The sequence below is a fragment of the Vidua macroura genome, chromosome 3, assembly GCF_024509145.1.
Source record: "Vidua macroura isolate BioBank_ID:100142 chromosome 3, ASM2450914v1, whole genome shotgun sequence".
NCBI lineage: Eukaryota > Metazoa > Chordata > Aves > Passeriformes > Viduidae > Vidua > Vidua macroura.
Window position 1 is genome coordinate 21742901 of NC_071573.1, and position 19996 is coordinate 21762896.

The window sequence follows — 19996 nt, forward strand, 5'->3', positions numbered from 1 at the left end:
TTGGAAACAGAAAAATAAACCTTACAACCACCCTGGAAAGGAGATATAATCAAATGAATTGCAATTGAAAAAAAAAAAAAAAAAGAAATTTTTGAAATTAAGTGACTGCAAGTAAATAGACTGAGATTAAATCAGTTGCAGTGGAAAGGACTAAAACATGCCAAAACTAACCTCATAGACATTAAAAAATCAGGGGAAAAAAATCAAGGAGGAAGACAGAACATTGAGGGAATGATATTAATAAAAATGCATGGATACTGAAAATAAATTTTAAAAATCTTTGCCGAAGTGAAAGCTATGAAAAGGCATGGGATGCAATGAAGTGCAGGGATATGGACCAAAGCCTGCCAAATTAATCCTCATTGATATTGCAAGATTTCATGTCCATTCCTGAAAGTGGCAACTGGTGTTACAGAGCACACAGCATATCAAGTGTATGTCTCAAAAAGTACTTGGAAAACAGGATATTCCATTTGTTCAAAATGACCTTTTCCAATTTCTGGGACACCCTGCTTTTCCATGAACAATGTTGCCAAACTTGCAGCTTACAGCAATCACAGCAACGTGGGAGCATTTCTCCAGACCACAGGAACAGAGGATGTTTCAGCACAAGGCACTGATGCAGGGTGGGAGAAGAAAGCAGTATTCTGCCTTATGAGCAAAGAAAGTGGTACCCCTAAGTAAGTACTTAGGGGTCTTTTTAGTAGGAAAACAAATCCACCCTGGAAAGAAAAAACCCTCCCCTCAACCTTTTGTCATTCCACTCCTCACTCTGTTTCGGTACACAGACATGCCTGCAAGTACTGAAATGCAATGGGGATAAAATGCTGGCCACTCTTTTTCTTTACTCAATTTCAACAGAATTAGTTTAATTTTGAGGTAACTGATATATTAATTCCCTCAGCACAGCCTTCACTGCTTGGAACTGACCAAGTAATTTTGTTTCCTCCTCTGCATTCACTCTCTTCAAATATTTGTGGACAAGCAACCCGGCTAGCCTCTGTTTGGATTCTTTATCTCATCAGTTTCATTCCTTAAAAATTCTCTCTTCCCTTCCCCACACCTTCTGTCTAAATTTACCTAGAGGTAGTCATCAAACATGCTCCTTGGCAAACAAAGTTACTGTTTACCCAGCTCTCAGCTGGACATGTGGTGGCTTTGCTGGGGAATCCCAGCCATTACACAGGATGACAGCAGAGAGCAGCTGTGCTCCATGGAAAATATTTCCTCCTTCAGTTCCTAAACCTACAAAGGCAGCCACCTTGCCAGGGAGGCATGGACACCTGTGTCAGTACAAAATGGGGTTGCTAAGGTAGAAATGGAGTTCTTCTTCTACAAGAAGAGGAACCACTATTTCCTAAGGTCTATAAAGCCTTTTGCACCCAAGGCTTTCTTTGTTTTCTGCCTGTGAAGATTTTATATGCAGGAAACACCACCAGAAGACTGTAAATATGATGGGTAATCTCTCACTAGCTGAGACCACACCCTGTTTTTATAGATGGGGGCGTTTTAGTGACTTCTGCCCAAGGTGACACTGGAGAGGGGTAGCAGGGTTTAGCAGCTTCACTCCTATCTGGTGAAAAAATTTCACATTTTTGGCCCAGGTCATGCTCCTTGGTTGTATCCTTGCCCTCTGCAAGTGGCCAGCTCTAGCTCTCTCAATTTCACATCTCTTGTTGCTAATAAATTAAATTATAAATTCATACTGCTTTGAGAGTACAAAAGGGGGTGTTTTTAAGAAAATTTGTCATTAAAGCCAGAACTGGTTTTCATTTTCCCTAGCTTTAAAACTCCATGGCATCTCCATAGGCATGTAAGCTGTAGCAATAGATATCCAGCTCCAGGTTTTGTGGCTGTATGACCCTCCAAAAGCATAGAGTCCCATTTCAGAAGGAGGAAAGGAGTTTTGAAACATCTTCACCTGAATTTTTAAAGGACTGATCCTTAAACCTGACTTTCAGCACTTGGAATACACAGTCTCTTTCCATCTGTTAACAGGTGTGCCTGCAAAAAGTTCTCCCTGGCTTCTTGCTAAAAGAGTAATTTAAAAAGGGACAGCAAAAAGAGGAAATACCATGGGAGTAGCAGCGGGCAGTGGCCATGATCCCAGCCTTTGTGGCATGGCTGTGGCTGCTGCCCGTCTCCCCAGTACATGTTTGCTCTCCTGGTGCCTCCTCCCTCCAGGGCTGCTGGAGCACTTGGGGCAGTCCTTGGCTCCACCTGCTGCCTGCCCATATTCACCTCCTCTCTTTGCCCCGGAGGCAAAGGCAGAGTTGCAGCAGGCGCTGGCGGGGTGGGCAGCATGTCCAGAGTCACAGCGAGACTCTGCCAAGAACGAGCAGCAGCAGATGGGCTCGGATCCAACAGGAATGCCATCAAGTATTTGAAGCAGGACTATGAAGCCCTGAAGCAGCAGTGCCTGCAGACTGGCACACTGTTCAAGGATGAAGAGTTCCCAGCCTGTCCTTCTGCTCTGGGCTACCAGGACCTGGGACCGTATTCCTTCAAAACTCGGGGGATAATCTGGAAGCGCCCCACGGTAAGAGTGCTCTCTTACTTCACCGGGTTCAAACCTAACCAAAGCCCAACTGAACATCCAGGTTAAATCACTGGAGAGCTGAATAATCACTGTTCCTGTAGGTATTTTTCTCTTAATTTTATCTTGCTTTACTTCCACGGCAGAAGCAAAGTTGGATGGGGCATGGGAAAAGGAATCACCATCTTCTAAGCCCATTATAAAGCAGGGAATCCTGTAACTGCTTCATGGGCACCTGCTTCTTGGCAACCTGCTTTCCTTCGGTCCATCCCAACTCCAGAGAGCTACAAGTCCAGGGTGCAATCCAGAGGTGGATGCAAAAGCCCCACCAGACCATGGGCCACCCCAGGAGTCACTGACTATCATTTGTACCAGCACCCACACCGAGGTCTTGCCACTGTGCACCTCAGGAAATCAGGCTAATACCTAAATAAAATCCTCTGCCTCACTTCAAGCTGCCTGTAGCAGTTAAATAGCAACTGACTGGAAATGTTATTACCTAAATACGTATATTCTAGAAATGGCCTGTGATTCTAAGGAAGTAATTTTCATCAGCAAAGATTAGATGACGATTTTTTAAAGTTACAAAAATCAGGGCTTCAGAGATTTTTCTGCACTCTCATTTTTCAGTCATTTATTTCTGTCCCCACTTACTTCACCTTTGTCATTTTGCAGCATCAAGAAATATTTTTAAAAATGGGGATTCCTCCCCCCCAAATTAATTACCTCCATCTGGTGGAGGAAAGGAGAATGAGAAGAACAGAAAATTTCAAGGCTTTGGACTTTTTTATTTTTTCACCTGAAAAGTGAGAAACAGAAACTTGCAGGTTTAGTAACTCCAGGTTTAATAACCTTGGCAACCCCACTTATCCATCAGCACCTCACTCTGGCACCGGATGTTACCTCAAGAAATACCATGGATGTGTTTCTTGGCTTTTCCTGTCCTTGGGGAAGATCAGCCTTAGAAAACTCATTAAATTAGCCTTGGGTTTCTCATACAAGAACAATGTTGAGCCTGCTGCAGGCAGAGGTGCAGCCACAAGCATAGCAGGGTAAGGAATAACTGAGGGCTGAGATCCAACAGGGTTAAATGTCCCAGCCCTGCCTGCCAGAGACCAGCCTGGGGGACCCCTGAGGGGAAACTCAGCTGTGTGAAAGGTGCATGTGGCACTTGGGAGTGGCTCAGGAATGGCAGGTGTCTGGGTGAGTAATAAGTCATATGCAGCTGACTGACACCAGGTGCAGCACCTTGAAAGAAGAAGAGAAAAAATTACACAAGAAGAGAAAAAATTACACAAAACCTTCTGTGTGGTGGGTAACCTACTGTTGGACTCCTCTCCCTGGACAGAAGCAGAAGGATATAGCTGAGATGATTCCTATTGGAGGGAAGATTCATAAACTGGCTCTCCATCATACACAAGAAGTCCTGGGTTGTCTCTGTCTCTCCATGGGATGCTCAGAGCTGACAACTGCTGCTCTTGAGGAGAGCCAGTGACTGCCTAAACTGTCTTCAACTCTGCTTGCCAAGTTAGGTTTCCTATAAACTGCTCCTTGCTGCCATCCAGAAGCTCATGGAAAATTCTCAGAAAAACAGAAGAGGCTTTTGTCTCTATAATGACTTCCTAATATAGGCCATGAGTTGTTGGAGAGCTCAGAGTTGGGATAGGAGTGACAGTCATTGCCATAACCCACTTGGCTGGCCCCAAAGGGCCAGGAAGAAAGGGGTGTTGTTGCTAATAAAACCATTTGTGTGGCTGGCCTCCCAGGAAGCAGGGTCAGGGTGAAGGAACATCCTCTTCCACACTGTTGGCACTGGAAAGTCAGCACAGTTCCAGTGGCACAAGCAGTAGCTAGAGTCACAAACTCATTTGTGCTGCTTGAACCAAAGTCTCAGCAAGATGAAATAAGATGTAAATGCTGAGGTGAATTTTTACCTCTGGCTCCACTATATCAGAAATTCTCAGTAGTAACAATGACAGTGCCTAGTAGCAAAGGGCATCAGGATTTGCCTCAAAAAATACATGTAGCCCTCAATTTAAAAAAGAAATTTTGTCCTGGGACCTTGTTAATCAGACAGAGGAGAAAGGGTATCTTTTTAAAGACCTGTTCAAAGTGTTTAATAGTTTCTGAATATTGAAACAAGGAACAAGAAAAGGGAACTTTTCAGACCAGAAAGGGTGATGCAAACTTTGAAATGGTGTCTTTTCAGGAGTTATGTGCCAACCCTCAGTTTATAATTGGAGGAGCTACCCGAACAGATGTCTGCCAAGGAGAGCTGGGTATGTATAGTGCTTCTGAATTTTGCTTTGGAAGAAGAAAAAGAAATGAAGCTTCATTTAAAAACTCCTGATACATAAACCATTTTATTGGTTATCTCACAGACATAGTATGGAGGGACAGACACCCAAGAAGAGGACTCGCATACCAGCAGTGCTGCCTGAGACAGGGTATATGTGGGTATAGCTTGTAAGAGCTATGTCAAAATTGGAAGACACTAAACTGCCTCCTGAAGGAAGGCAGTAATTATGTGGAACAGAAAACTGATTTGCTTTTGACCTCTTAAGACAGAGGTGGATGCCAGTCTTATAATGGGAGCACTTGCCCTGAGGCAAGAGAGTAGGATTTGTGCCCATGCCAGCAAAAGCAGCTCCAAAGACTCAGGGGACAAGGGACACCAAGGAAGTTTTCTGCTGTAGCCTAGTCCTTGGGTGCTTTTATCTGGGAGGCAGATCAAGTTCCTGCCTCAGTTTCACATAAAACAACTGCACAAGAACCAAGGAACTGAGCAGGAGCTCGTTTAGTAGAGGGAGTGGGTCTGTGATGTGCTATTTTGTGTAAAGCAGGATGGTCCAAGTATGAGTTAGAAACAAGAACCACGTCAGAAAGAAATGAACAGAGAATGTAAACTTGGTAATACCATCCACAGCAGACAGATTGTTCCAAACCCTTTATGCTGAACCCTCCTTTCTGCTTGAACTGCATTCATGCAGAGCTGTGAGCAGGGACAGGAGCAACCAGGAACCAGCCACACAGACAAAAAAGGCAGTGCTGCTCAGCTCCCTGAATCAGGGCCTGATGTAGAGCAAGTATCTCTCAGGCAGCACTCATCCTCTCCCATCATAAAAAACCTTCCTTACCCATTTTTCTGCAGTGCTTGCCTTTGGCTAAACAGAGCTGCTGTGCAAGTGGCCAGAAGGGAGCTGTAAGGGGACTTTATTCCCCCTCAGAGGAGCTGCTGCAGCAGCTACCTTCCCTGCCTGCCTCACTGATAAGATCCAGCTGCAGAGGACAGCAGCAGCAAACCCTTGACTGCATAGAGAGGCGAGAAGGCTGAAACTCTTGTAATGAGAATTTGATAGATTAGACACAGAGAAATCAGCCTTTCTCCCTCCTGTGCTGCTAACTGCAGTACTCCTGACCTCGCTGGTCTTCCAGCACATCCATTGTGCAAATGAGATTGAAACAATTTCTGCAAGTCGTTGGCGATAAATAACACCAGCGCTGCTCTTGTAAACACAGCGCTATTAAAGCACTTGCTAAAAAATTCCCTGGTGTGTGGGCTTGTGCTTCAAATGCTAAAAAAAAGATGCCAAATCATATACTTGCTCCAGGATATTTATTTGGTGGATGCTAAAACAGAGTATGGGGAAATCACTTAACTGTATTTCAGGAGAATGGCTCAAAAAAGTAGTAAAAGTGACATTTCTTGTCACCTCCTATTTGGAAAGTTTCTATAATGGCATAAAAAAAGAAATTAAGAACATACACCTGAAGTAAAACCTCATTTTCCCAGACAGTTTACAAGCTATGAGACTGAAAAATATTTCTGTTCTTAAACTAGAAGAGGCCAGTTCATTATTTGTGTTTAGCCTAGAAACTGAATACAAATACCCTGAGCCCTTTTGTGTTCCTGTCACCTGCTGAATGTTTCTGTGGAGTCCCAGTCCCTTGTGCTAAATGGGCTTTCCTTAGGGATCAGTGCCAAAATCTATCACATGGTGGTAACAGCAGAACTGGACCCCAAAACCTCCTGTGAATCTGGCAATAGTGACTTGCTCTGGGTTTTCCCAAGACATCTTTTAGTGGGCAGGAATCCAAAGGTCCTGAAAACTATCCCAAACCTAGATATTAGGAACTTGTTTTTCTCTCTCTCTCTCTCTCACACACATGCAAAAAAAAAAAAAAAAAAAAAAAAAAAAAAAAAAAAAAGAGAGAAAATAATGTATTTGTTTCTGCAAGGCTGTTTACAATTGCTTCTACACACACTGACCCTTCACAAAAATAAACTGCAGGCATGGGACTTGCCTTCTAGCCTTCGGGTATTTGCTTTACATCTCTGAGGCATACTAAGCTTTTTTTTGATGTTTGATCCAATACCTTGAATATCAAAGTCCTTGTTACTAAAACCATTATGTAAAACACTTCTATTGAAACAGACTCTGATTACATATTTACATAAGCCACGTATGTGACCGGGTAACATATCCTTTAGAGAAATAGAGCCTATTTTTAATAATATTCTCTGACATGTTTCTTTTCTTTTAAAAATAACACTGCAGGTCTGGGTTTATGTGAACAAAAGGAACAAGAAAGCCCAGAGTTGGTCTCACTCCATTAAACTTAGTTCTTTGACAACAGCGTAAGCTAGATGAATATCAGCTTGGGAAGTTTGATGGGAACTTGAAAGTCTTGAAATGTTTTAAAAGTTCTTTGAACCAGACCTTTTTGATAGCCTAGTAACAACTTGAAATGTAGTCACATAGTCTTAGTTATCAAAGGTGACTTATGAAGTTTTCTTGCTGCTATCCAAATAAGGTAACTCGAGGACTGTTTGCAAAAGTTCTTAAGAAGTAAGTGGCATAAATTTAATTTTATTAATATAAAACATACTGAAACCCCCTCCGTTTAATATTAGCTTTCCAGATCCACACTATTTATATTCATGAGTTGCCTTTTGTTCTGAACGCCCAGAGGCCACTCCGGGCACAGCAGCTCCCTGGGCCTAGGCTGACAGCTGGAGGAGCTCCCTGAAGCCAAGGCAAATGCACCAGTTCACACCAGCCCAGGAGCCCGCCCCACATGGGCTTTGTGCATGCCTTGTCCTACAGGCAGATTTGGGGAGATTAGAGGTATCCTGGAGAATAAACCAAAGCCTGACAGCTCTGAGATAGATCTGATGCCTGTTGAGGGAGCCTTTGAAGTGGTTGTAGGCAGGAGAGAACTTAATAGTACTGGGCTTGTTCACTTATTTTGCTGTAAACATTAATACATGGCCCTTCTGACATTCAATCCCATGGGCTCAAGGATTTTGGAGATCCTGGTTCTAGCAAATATTTCCCATTGATATTAAAAACACATTCACTAACAACTTGGAGACCCCAAGGAGAAGAAAGCCTGTTCCTTTGCTGGATTCTTCTTTGCCTTTTTGTATACAGCTGCAGCACAAAATTAATTTCCAGAGAAAACCTAAGAAAGTCTTTAGAACTCTCAAAGCAGAGGCAACCTGCACTGCCATAAATTATAAACTAGTGGGTCAGTGCTTCCTTGTTGTCTGGTGTGATGCCGCAGGTACTACAAGCTCTGAACAAGGGCTTCCAGCAGAGACTAAAGCTGAGAGTCAGAGCTGCTTGGCAATCCAGGAAGCCGCAGCATTGTTTTTGGATCCTTTCTGAACACCAGGCATTGCTGAAACAGCAACAAGCCAGAACAGACTCAGGACAGAAATGCCTCTGTGCTGTCCAGTTGCATCCTGGCAGCAGATACTTGGACTTTTGGCTGAAAATCACCATCTCTAGGTCAAAGGAGAGTTTAGATGCTTTGTGTCTAGACACTTTGATGGTAGCTAAGCAGAAAGTGAGCACAGCTCTGGAGCAACTGAAATGAATCAAATTTCTCATCTATTTTATGGCCTCTGCAAGTGGAGCATGCTTGGGTAAACATCATCAATACGGAGGAGTCGCTGAGCTGCCAGGTCACCAAGGATTCGTTATTCGCTGCAGCAATTTGATTATCTCTGTAAACCAGGGGCTGCCTGGGTAGCACTGAGAACACAAGCCAACTCAGGACATCTGTGAGCAGCAAGGGATTCTATTTCAAGTGCACTAACAGTCAAAGTAGTTCTCCAAGATCACACATGTCTGTGTGTGTGTATATATATATATATATATATATATATATATATATATATATATACACAGGAGATAGGCACAGCTAAGCTTCATTTTTCCACCACAACTCAGGATTGCTTAAATTAAAAAAAAAAAAAACCCAATGAATATTTTACTTTACAACCATTTCAAAGGATTTCAGATCCAGAAATCAAGCTGGCTTCTTTATAGGACATTCTGCAGCAGCAGTAAACACTGTAATTGGCATTTGTCTGAAACTTTTGTTCATGAAATATGACACTGAACAGAAGCAGTGATATGTGTCCATAAGTGATTGCAGGGCTAATATTGAGAAGGATTTTTTTTAATGTTATTTTTATAACATGTTATAAATGTTATTTTTATAAGCTATAATGCTACAACTCTAAACCCATATGGTGAGCAGAAATGCTTTTTGATATTGTCATTTTTCTGACTGTGAGCCTATTTGAAATACATTCTAATTAATTGGTCAGTTGGCCTCTTTTTCTCTCCCTCAAAAAATTCCCGTTTTTGGAATGAAATGAAATAGTTTCCCCACAGTGTGAGAGATTACTTATAACCTACAGCTGAACCAGAACAAGTCTGAGAGCCCTACATAAGGTGCCTTTCTGGGGAGCTTGTGCTCTTGTTCTGTCCTGTAGGCACAACCACAAACTAAACTTTGAAACTTGCTACTGGAAAAATGGTGTTGAACTTTGAAAAAGGGAACAGGAAGTGCCAATTTGTACTCTTCTAGAACTAGTCATATATTATCCAGTAGGGCTGAGAAGGCTTATTAATAAGTCAGGATCCCACTATGGTGTAACAAGAAGGTAAGAGGCCAATTGCACAGTTTGGGCCCTGTCATGGAAGGTCCTTGATATGGACAGATTCCTACATCCTCTGAAAGTAAATATCACAGGAGCCTGAATGTCGTGCATCTCTGCTATCCAAAGATGCCCCCAATTCAGACACGCTTCCATTTTTATCAAGTTACTAACCAATTCCCAGCTGGTTCCTTTTGGTTGGCACAAGCTTAGTCAAAGATATTAGGCCCCAGAAAGTAAGGTTTGGAGATGGGACTCTGCAGTGCAGAGTCATATATTATCCAGTAGGGCTGAGAAGGCTTATTAATAAGTCAGGATCCCACTATGGTGTAACAAGAAGGTAAGAGGCCAATTGCACAGTTTGGGCCCTGTCATGGAAGGTCCTTGATATGGACAGATTCCTACATCCTCTGAAAGTAAATATCACAGGAGCCTGAATGTCGTGCATCTCTGCTATCCAAAGATGCCCCCAATTCAGACACGCTTCCATTTTTATCAAGTTACTAACCAATTCCCAGCTGGTTCCTTTTGGTTGGCACAAGCTTAGTCAAAGATATTAGGCCCCAGAAAGTAAGGTTTGGAGATGGGACTCTGCAGTGCTCTAGGGAGGCATGGCTGCTTTTAAGGCCAAGTCCACCGCTGCAATTCTTCCAACACTGTTCTTCCCAGGCGTGCTTCGAGCAGGAATGCCCTGAAATGCTTCCCTGGGAGGTCAGACTGCATTGGTGTGTCGGAGACAGGCAGCAGCACCAAGGTTGCTCACTCTCCCAAGTGCTAAGAAATTAATTCATGCTGTAAGAAAGGTGCCTTGAAGGATTTCACACTGCATTTGGCATCCTCTGCGCTGAGATTCTGAAATTGTTTCGTTCTGAGGAGGGAAGTAAACAATATATTTAAGGAAACCCCCCTCATTTCACCAAATCTTCTGCCTAACTGTTCATCCAATATACACCATCCTCAGCAAAACCTGGATTAGTTTCTCACTCGTTGGCTTTAAAATTCTGGCCAAGATTTTAGGTGAAACTGTTCCAGATGTTGCACATTGGGAGAGCACCAGTTTGTCACTGTTGCAGGCCTTCTCTGGTCTCACAGGGTGGAGGGACACAACAGGATCACTAGAGACATCCACATTGTCACCTTCTCAGAAATAATCTTCTGCACTTCACAGCATGCCGGGGACAGCCAGAGCATCAGAAAAAATGAGGATTTCAGTTCTGACTTGATATGGCTTTTTATCTTCCTCCTCTGAAAATCCATTCCCTAGACTTATCACCATTATTTCTACTTCTTCAAGGAAAACAGAAATTTTAACAGCTTAAGGCATATGCTGTACCAAGGAAAGCCTCGAAGAAAGAGCTACAAAGCAGATCTGAGTGTTCTCAGTCTCATTTTTCCTGCATCTACATTTCCTTGGGAGAAAATGTCCTTAAAGCCTTTTTTTCCTCAGACCTTGTGCTCTTATAATTTTGCTTATTTTATACGTAAGTACCTAAGGCTGGGAGGAAACTTACAGGCCAGCAAGTTGATCTCTTCTTGAGAAGATTTTTGCTTATAAATGTTCTGAGGCTTCTGGACTTTCTTTTCTATATGCAGAGCATCAACTTTTCCCTATTTCCACTTTAAACATGTCACAATCCTTTTATTTTATCTCCTCCTCTGCAAAGGAAATATTATCTTTCAACTAAGAGCCCTTGCTTCAAACAGCTTTTTTGCAAAGTAGCATTTAACCTGCCTCACACTTCCTCTTCAAATTTCACTTCTATAGGATGAGCACAACAAATTTTTTTAACCTCTTCTCATAAAAAATGCAGGTGCATGGGGGAGAAGCAGGCAATCCAACCATTTGTCTGCCCCCTTCCAGCTTGAATGCTCTTCTCTGAATGTGGCAGCCAAGATAAGGCAGAGAATCCTGGGGGAAGACTCAAGCAGCACCTCACATACTAAGAATGGATTTTCCCTCCTCTTTAGAAAGGCCTGAACTGTCACAACAGGTAGAAATATTTCATATTGCATATCATGGGTTTGGACCCATAGTGTGATCAGCCAGCTCAGGTGGTTACACCAGGGGACACTCCTTTACAGAGGTTTCTCAAAGCAGCTCATTGGAGCCATCTGGGTACCTCCCTGGGGTACAGGAAACAGAGAGCACCTGGCAAGTCCCTTCATCCTACTTTTACACTTGTATTCACCGTGGTATTAAATCATAAATCCCAAGTCAATATAAAGAGTTAACTGCTGCTCTAGGATGTTCAGTCTTGCTACAGATTAAACCCTTTCCTTGGTTTCTCAATTCACTTATTTCCTCTGAAGCAAGAGCTGTGATGGCTGTGATTCCTTCTGCAGAATATGCACCTGCCAAAAGAACTATGTCTTGGCACAGATGATCCTCAGGAAACCAGGAAAATGTCAGTACCTTCAGAGCAGTTTTTTTGTTTTTTTTTTTTTTGCTAGGCTTTCTGCACACCTCAGAAATAAAGCAGAATCACAGATGTTCCTCCTGCTGTTTGCAGTGTGCAAACATGACGAGTCACCGTGTTTCCCAGGGGCACCACCTTTGGTGTGACAGAGGCTTCTGCTTACTCAGCCTCCAATCCTCAATAAACTGGTAACCAACCCAGCAAACAGCTCCAGCTGCAAGGCACACAGCCTCCAGGGAGGGCTGGGCAAGCCCAGCCTTTCCAGAATAAGGAATGGGCTAAAGAAAGGACTCACCTCCTCCCAGAGGTCCCAGGAGACTTCATCTTCCATTAGACTGCTGGGCAAATCTCTGGCAATAGCTCTAAGTTCAAGTTCAGACCTTCAAAGAAAGGGCTGAGGAGGAATAGACCCACAGATGTTCCAGCTATCCACTGAATCTTCTCCAAAAGATAGGAATGGAAGTCCCACCATCCTTCTATTAACCCAGAGCTTTTGCCCTCTACTGGACATCTCCTGAGCCCTTGTCTGGCCCAGATGTGGTGGCTTGAGTCTACTTAAAGTACCACAGGTCATTAACTCTGTCCTGCCCAGCCACTTTGCAACCCACATACCTCAAATGCCTTCTCCTTCTGGCTGTGTTCTTGATCTCCTGAGGGCATTGATAAGCTTAGGTGAAGCAGCCTGTTTTCACAGCTTCATTACAAAATCAAAGCACAAATTGGACCATTGAAATTACTACCATGGTCAGCCCCAGAGGCCCCAGGATACCTGTGTGGTTTGGGTGAGTGGAAAATGAGCAAAAGAGAGAAATAACAGAACAAGAATGGATTGCTGAACCAAGACTGAGTCTGGCATAGCTTTTACTGCTGGCATTTTAGTTCAGGTGAGAGTGTGACTTAATGGAGTTATTAATGAACTTTTCTGCCTTGTAATGTGTGTTTTTAGGTGATTGCTGGCTCCTAGCTGCCATTGCATTGCTCACTTTGAATCCAGATATTCTGTTCCGTATTATTCCAAAGGCTCAGAGTTTCCAGAAGGACTATGCTGGAATCTTTCATTTCCAGGTACACTGTGATCAAGGGATTGAGAATATAAAAGGAAAATGCTAGTATTTAATAAGAAGCAGCTTTTTCTTCTGTGGGTTTTTGTTTTGGTTTTTTGGAGCACGTGAAATAATCAACAGTTACAGTGTGTACATGAAATTGATGGGGAGAGAGAAAGAAAATAAGAACAGAGTTAAATAATGTTGAATGAGACCTGCTCACTGGTGAGGTTCTGCTGTCTTACAGATGGGGCTCTGGAGAGTTACGCAGATTTTGTAAACTGAGCTGAGCCATCAGGCTGCATGAGCTCAAACCAAGCTCTGTTGCTGCCAGCTATTGAGAGTGAATGCAAGTTGGTGTGGTTCCTTCTGCTTCCTCCCTTTCCCTCCCTGCTTTGTCTTTATTTCCTTGCCTGTGGAGCCAGAGTGTTGGGATTTAGCCAACCTGCTTTGACTGGAAGTTAGGCTCAGGTGGGAACAATGTAGATTCATCCTGCTAAAGGAGCTGTTCTGGTGAGGACAGAAGTTTTAGAACATATACCTAGCCCTTCCACCAGCTCACCTTTGAGTGTTACAGTGTGAATTATCATCTCTCCTTTCAGGAACACAGTAAATCCTGGAGTAAACATTTCTAGCTTTGAGGCCAAAATTTAGCACTAGCAGTGTTTCTCACATTTCCTAGTATTTGCAGAAGTGATCAGCACTATTGAGCACTTCCCCTTTAGATGATCTCTCTTTACAGGCATTTTTACAGGCATATTGGGGTTTTTTTCCCCTTAAGGTTTGAGCCTTGAGATAGTTCAGCACATCCTATCTCCATGCTGGCTTTCTGGGCTGTCCACCATGTAAACTCAGTTTACATGTTCAGACAATGTTTTAGATGCTATGTACAACAGGATGCTGTTGATATTTGCTATCAGCAAAATTTTATGTAGCATTAAGAAGCCTGCTGAACGAACCATGTAGCTGGGAGGAGTTTGTCTTTAGTACAAAGGAGAAGGATCAAGCACGGGAGTAACCCTACAGTGGCTTATGCAGGGGGAAGTGATGACAGGTGAAGGGGTAGGAGGATGGAGCTGATTTGGGCACACCAGCCTCCATCATCTTTTCCTTTCTTCCTTCCCTCAGTTCTGGCAGTATGGGGAGTGGGTGGACGTGGTGGTGGACGACAGGCTGCCCACCAAGAACGGGAAGCTGGTCTTCGTGCACTCGGAGGAAGGCAATGAGTTCTGGAGCGCGCTGCTGGAGAAGGCCTACGCCAGCTACGGGGCTGGGTGGGAGCTGCGCTTCTGGTGGTGGCCCAGACCAGGGATGTCAGTCACAACACTCTTCATTCTAAGGCAGCCTCCCTCCCACCCAGCATCTACAGTTCCCTCTGGGTCCATAAAGGGTGTTGCCAACTGTATTTCCAGGGACTTGAATTTTCTTGCCCCAGGTCACATTGATGACCAAGAAAATTAAGAGATACTAAATGATAAACCCTTCTTTCTGTGGTACCTTGTGCTTGCAGGTGGAGATGGACCCTTGTATAGCTCTTATCCTTTCCCCCTCAGGTTGAATGGCTCTTATGAAGCTCTAGCAGGAGGCTCCACTGTGGAGGGCTTTGAAGATTTTACTGGAGGCATCTCTGAGTCCTATGAGCTGCGGAGGGCTCCTTCAAACCTCTACCAAATCATCCAGAAGGCCCTGAGAGCTGGGTCACTGCTTGGCTGCTCCATCGATGTAAGAGACTGACAAGGCTTTACTCTCCTTTCTCCTCTTCTCAGGGTTCTGGCCCATACTGTGACAAAAGCCCAGACCAATATAAGATATAGGTAGGAAAGTCTGATACAAGAGCAAATTGAATTAATGTGAGATCTTTACTGATTTCAGTATGAAAAAATTTGGACAAGGTTCTAGATAACCAATGCTCATCATGTCTCCCTATTTACTTGACAGCATGTGGTAATACTTAGAACTGTGAACAGCCTGATGGTCTTCAGGAACTCCATTCTCTGAATATCATTTCTCATTCAAATTTTGTGTAATTTCAGCTCCAGACACTTGACTTCCAGACAGAAACTCACCGAGACACTTTGTTGTAGCCTGTAGTCTGATTCTGCCTTTGGTTTTCAGTCCTAAAGATTACTGACACCTATAATACACTCTTGAGTTACAGATGATGTTTGAACATGTTTTGAAAACTTCACACCTCTCACATCCTGTTTCATTTACTTGTTTGCATTGTGGTTTACAGAATTACCAGAGTTCCAGTTTTGATATACTGGATCTCGTCTGAGACAGGCTAGAGCTAAGTTCATGTGAACATGCCTTTGCAGGTGACTGGATCTGTCACCTGAGCTGGGAATTGGATTTAGATTTCATTGTACATTCTGGAATTTCTTCTGTGCTTGGACTGCATATTAAGGGACATGGAACTACAGCTTTTGCTGTGGCTCTCACCTAATTTAATATACTTTGCATCAAGGATATTGGTATTCATTGTGCACACCACTTTGGATATCTTCCCCCATATTAATTTGCTTATGAAAGCTCAGTTCATACACAATATATAATCATAAATGTGCGTACTTTTATTGTTCCAGATAACTGCTACAGCTGAAATAGAAGCAATCACAAGTCTGAAGCTGGTAAAAGGACATGCTTACTCTATCACTGGAGCAGAAGAGGTAAGCCAGCCCCTCTGAGGCCATCAGGCAAACCAGCTTGGGGTTGCAACACTGCAGTGCCTTCAACTTTCTCATGTCTTTCAGTGACTGACCATAAAAATGTTCCTAACTTATATATGTTCATACAGAAAAAGGAAGTACCTGTAGCACTCAGCCAGGTCAGAAGCTCTGCACAGGTAGTGGTGTGGAGCACACTGTACAGTCTGCCACTTGTATGGTACCAACAGGCTGGGGTACAAAGTGTGAAGGTGGGCCAAGCTGTTACCAAAATTCAGGGTACGGAAAGGAGGAGCAGGAGAGGAGGCAGCCATTCCCCACGTGTTTATGTTGTGTGAGGTGGGAGCGAGCACTTTCCCAGTCAGAGCTGATGGGACAAGAGTAAAAGCCTCTTTGATGAACTCTTCTGTGAGTCTCATCTTCAGAGCGAGCCCCAGGTATTCCTGCTCCTCTGAAGCCGAAATCATTACACAGATATCCATGCCAGATAACCTCCTTCCAACTTTGCTGTGCTGTGCAATGTTCCCTGCTTTTGAGGATGTAGATATTTTGCTGGTTTGTAGCTGATGATTTTCCTTGCAGGTTGCTGTCATTATATGAAATGGTGAGTGCTGCAGCTAATGGCTCACTTGGTGGCACAGGATAATGTAAAATAAGAGTGGAAGGCATCTAGGTGTCTTTTAACTATTGCAAATTGTAATGGACTGCATCACTCAAGTACAAATCATGTTTTATCCTATCTGAAAAGCAATTGCCCTTTGATGATTGGAATGATGGAAGTGCTCAGGCTCTGTTTGTTGTGGATCTTTTAGGTATATTACCAAGGACGGCCAGAGAAACTAGTGAGGCTTAGGAATCCCTGGGGTGAAGTAGAATGGACTGGATCTTGGAGTGATATGTAGGTTTTTATGTGCCCCTGCTTCTCTCTCTTCAGTGTATTTTGGACTCTATTAAAAATTAAATTGGGACAATAGAGTTAATCCAATCACAAAGTGTATTTAGGAGAGATACTAAATCAGTTGGAATAAAACACTATTAATTTATTACCAAGGTTGGATATTGATCCAATCTTTCCAGCAGGCATTAATACCTGCCTCAGGCGGAGCTTTCTCATCAGAGACAACAGCCCTTGGTTTGACTCTGAGCAGCCCAATGCAAGCCACATCCACGACATTTTGCAAGACAATTTTTCTCAAATTGATCCTACCAGTGGTTCCAGGACCTAAGTAAAATATACAAACCAGTCCTGTTCCTGGGAGTTAAAGCAGGGGTAAACGATTATACCTCTGCTTTGACTCTGAGGTTGCTCAGCTCTAAATCACACCAGAATTTGGTACCTATCTGAGAATCTTGAAAAAGTTGAGAGGCTGACTAAGATAAGGACACAAAAGTTTCAAAACCTCTCAGAAACTGTCTGGGCTTCAACTGTCTTGGGCGTGTGGTAGTGACAACACCTCTTTTATTTTTATATTTAGAATGGCATAAATTTTACTGTCATTTGGGCCACAATATATTTTTTCATGCAGCACTTTGAGATTTCAGTTTCCCGTCCTGCCTGATTGCAGCCTGGGTGCTGATGTATCATAATTAAGGATAGAGATAACATTACAATTAATTTTACTTTTATCAGAGCTGCTTTGCTCAGCCCCCAGGTAAGGTGCCTCATGCACACACATATGCCATATCCTGTTTTTGTCACACCTGTTTTACCATGGGACAACCTTGCTGAGGCAGGTTCAGCACTGCATTGTCACATGGGAGCAGATCAGAGCAGAATCCACCCTGAGCACATTAATACCAGAATGGCAAGGGAGCAACGCTGTTTTCTGCAGTAAATTTTCTGATTTCACCTTTTTGCTTTCCTGTTCCTTCATGATCCCCAACAATGAAGGTGGTATCATTTCCCCAGGGAGGGTATCAGCCACCCCAATAAATCTTAAAATGCAGGAGCTCTGACTGACTTTCAGAATGTGAATTTCCTAATCCAGACAGTCTGTACCTTCTGGCACCTGGCAGGGGAGATTCAATTCAAGGCTTATTTGTTGCAAATACTGTTGCAGTCTAATTCCAGCCTAGCACAGTCAGGTTGCAGTGTGTGCTGTCATTTGGAGGGGCACAAGATCTATTTGTTGAAGAAATATATACTCCTTTATCTAGATAGAATCTAACTCAGATCTCACTGTAGAATAAAATGTAACAGCTGAACATTGTGCTTTTGTGCTTTGTCTGCAGTGCTCCTGAGTGGAATTATGTTGATCCTAAACAAAAACAGGCTCTGGATAAGCAAGTAGATGATGGAGAATTTTGGTGAGAATTGTTCATTTAGATTACTCTTTTGGACATTTTATGTGTTTTAAGCAGTCTGTTCAATTGGATGAAGAAAAACTACCAGCACTGAGGGGGTTAATATAAGGGACATGCATGCATTGTTAGCCTCTTATTTATCTCCCTTCCTATTCAAATATTACCTTTTATTAGAGCTTGCATAACTTGGCACTAATCCAAAATATAGAGACCAGATGGTAATAAAATTAATGAGGTGGCAAGAATGAACCTCAGCTGCTCTACATTTTGAGGTTTGTTTTTTTGCCTAAACACTACACACTAATGAAAAAAATTCAGATTACCAGCTTGGGAAGAGTCTGTTTACTCAGACCTAATAGAAAGCCTGTCCTAACCCTGATCTGATTATATATGGATCAGTGCTGAACTGATGTCACTCTGTCCTAGCCTGGAAAGATAAACGGCCACTGTCCTCCAGTGCAATCAGCTGCATGGGCCATCAGGCACTAGGAAATGAGAGCAGACCTCTGCTAGCAGCATGGAGCAATCAAGGTCTGTCACTCATGCAAACCTACCAGGAATGGTAAAAACAAACATCAGTGATAGGAATGAAGCAAAACACCAAACTGAGACTCTTTTCCTACAGTGATGCTTTCACAAGGGCCAGCTCTTATTCCCTCTAAATGGGCTCTCCTCACACATGCTGTTTCACCAGTTCCAGTGAATTTTTTTATGAAGCATGATCCATGAGGGATTGCCCACAGCTGGGGATGACAGAAAATGGTTTGACTGAGACCAAAATGTGTAACAGCCATTGACAGAGGCTGTCTCCAGAAGGTACAGCTCATTCAGGCAGTGGGCAATTTTGTTTCCCAAAAGCCAGTTCCAAGTTTCAGAATTCAATTAAATGCAGCTTTGGACAGCTCTGCAACACCCGTTGGGAGAGGTGTCCAGCCTCAGTCACCTCATCTGTTGCAGGCTGATGGACTAACCTGTCTCTTTGTGTGCCAGGATGGCATTTTCAGATTTCCAAAGGCAGTTTAGCCGCCTTGAGATCTGCAATTTGACTCCTGACACATTACCAAGCAACAAGGTCAACAAATGGGACCTGACGCTGTTTAATGGACAGTGGAGACGGGGTTCATCTGCTGGGGGCTGCCAGAACTACCAAGGTAAGAATACAAACAAATGGGCCTTTGGTGAAATCCCAAACAAAACATTCAAAAACTGCTTGTGAACTGGAGGAGGCTTTGGTGGGAAAAAAAGAGCTTGGAGGTGCAACAATATCTGTGGGGTTTAGACAGTAAGCAAAAGCCTGTGAGTTTAAATGAAGATCTAATTCACACTTATTTCTTTGTGGGGGATTACCAGCCCACCAAGCAGTTAATTTGTGGTGATATTATTTTTTTTTCTCTGTCTGCTTTTCCTGCTTACATGGCTTTTGCTACTGGCTGGAGTAATCCTCTGAAGGGTTGGGTAGGCCAGGAAAGTGTCACAGTTCACTGGCACTGTTATTTCCAATTCGTTTTCAGGTTAGACCTCTGGAGAGGCTGTCTGGCATTTGGTCCTCTTGCAACCATAACAGCCTCAGCCAAGGACATTTCCTGGAGATAAATGACTGGCTGGAATTAACAGTATCAGCTCCTCCCTGTTGGTCATTAGTCCCAGGAAATACCCTGGTGCTTTGATTTCTCGTGGCTCCAGTTGATACTCAGCATAGCTGTGAAAACATAAATCCATACAACTCAAAGGAAAGAACTGGAAAAACTCCAGGCAAAAGTCCTTCCAGGGAGATATTCTCTGTAGATCTAGTGACGACCATCTTGATTGCAATGACAAGGCCTCCTCCTTTTTGTCTCCTGTTGGGAATTCTTAGCAACATACTGGACCAATCCCCAGTTTAAAATCCAGTTGGATTAACCAGACGATGACCATGAAGGGAGTCTGAACGAGCCATGCTGTACCATTCTGGTGGGCTTGATGCAGAAGAACCGCAGGAGACAGAAGAGAATGGGAGAAGGTCTGCTTAGTATTGGTTATTCACTCTATCAGGTAAAATTTGTTACTGATTTTAAGACGTTATTCCTTGTCCTGTT

General features: G+C 43.2%; 1 protein-coding gene across 1 annotated transcript in view; it reads left to right on the forward strand.

Annotated features, from left to right (window-relative positions):
• The first annotated feature begins 2302 nt into the window (after positions 1-2302).
• The window catches only part of CAPN8 (calpain 8), a 29866-nt gene continuing 12172 nt past the window's right edge, over positions 2303-19996 (forward strand). Inside the window, 10 exon segments of the mRNA XM_053973001.1 lie at positions 2303-2539; positions 4746-4815; positions 12855-12973; positions 14080-14225; positions 14505-14673; positions 15537-15620; positions 16430-16515; positions 17850-17924; positions 18912-19072; positions 19777-19952. Coding sequence (XP_053828976.1) covers positions 2303-2539; positions 4746-4815; positions 12855-12973; positions 14080-14225; positions 14505-14673; positions 15537-15620; positions 16430-16515; positions 17850-17924; positions 18912-19072; positions 19777-19952 — 1323 coding nt within the window.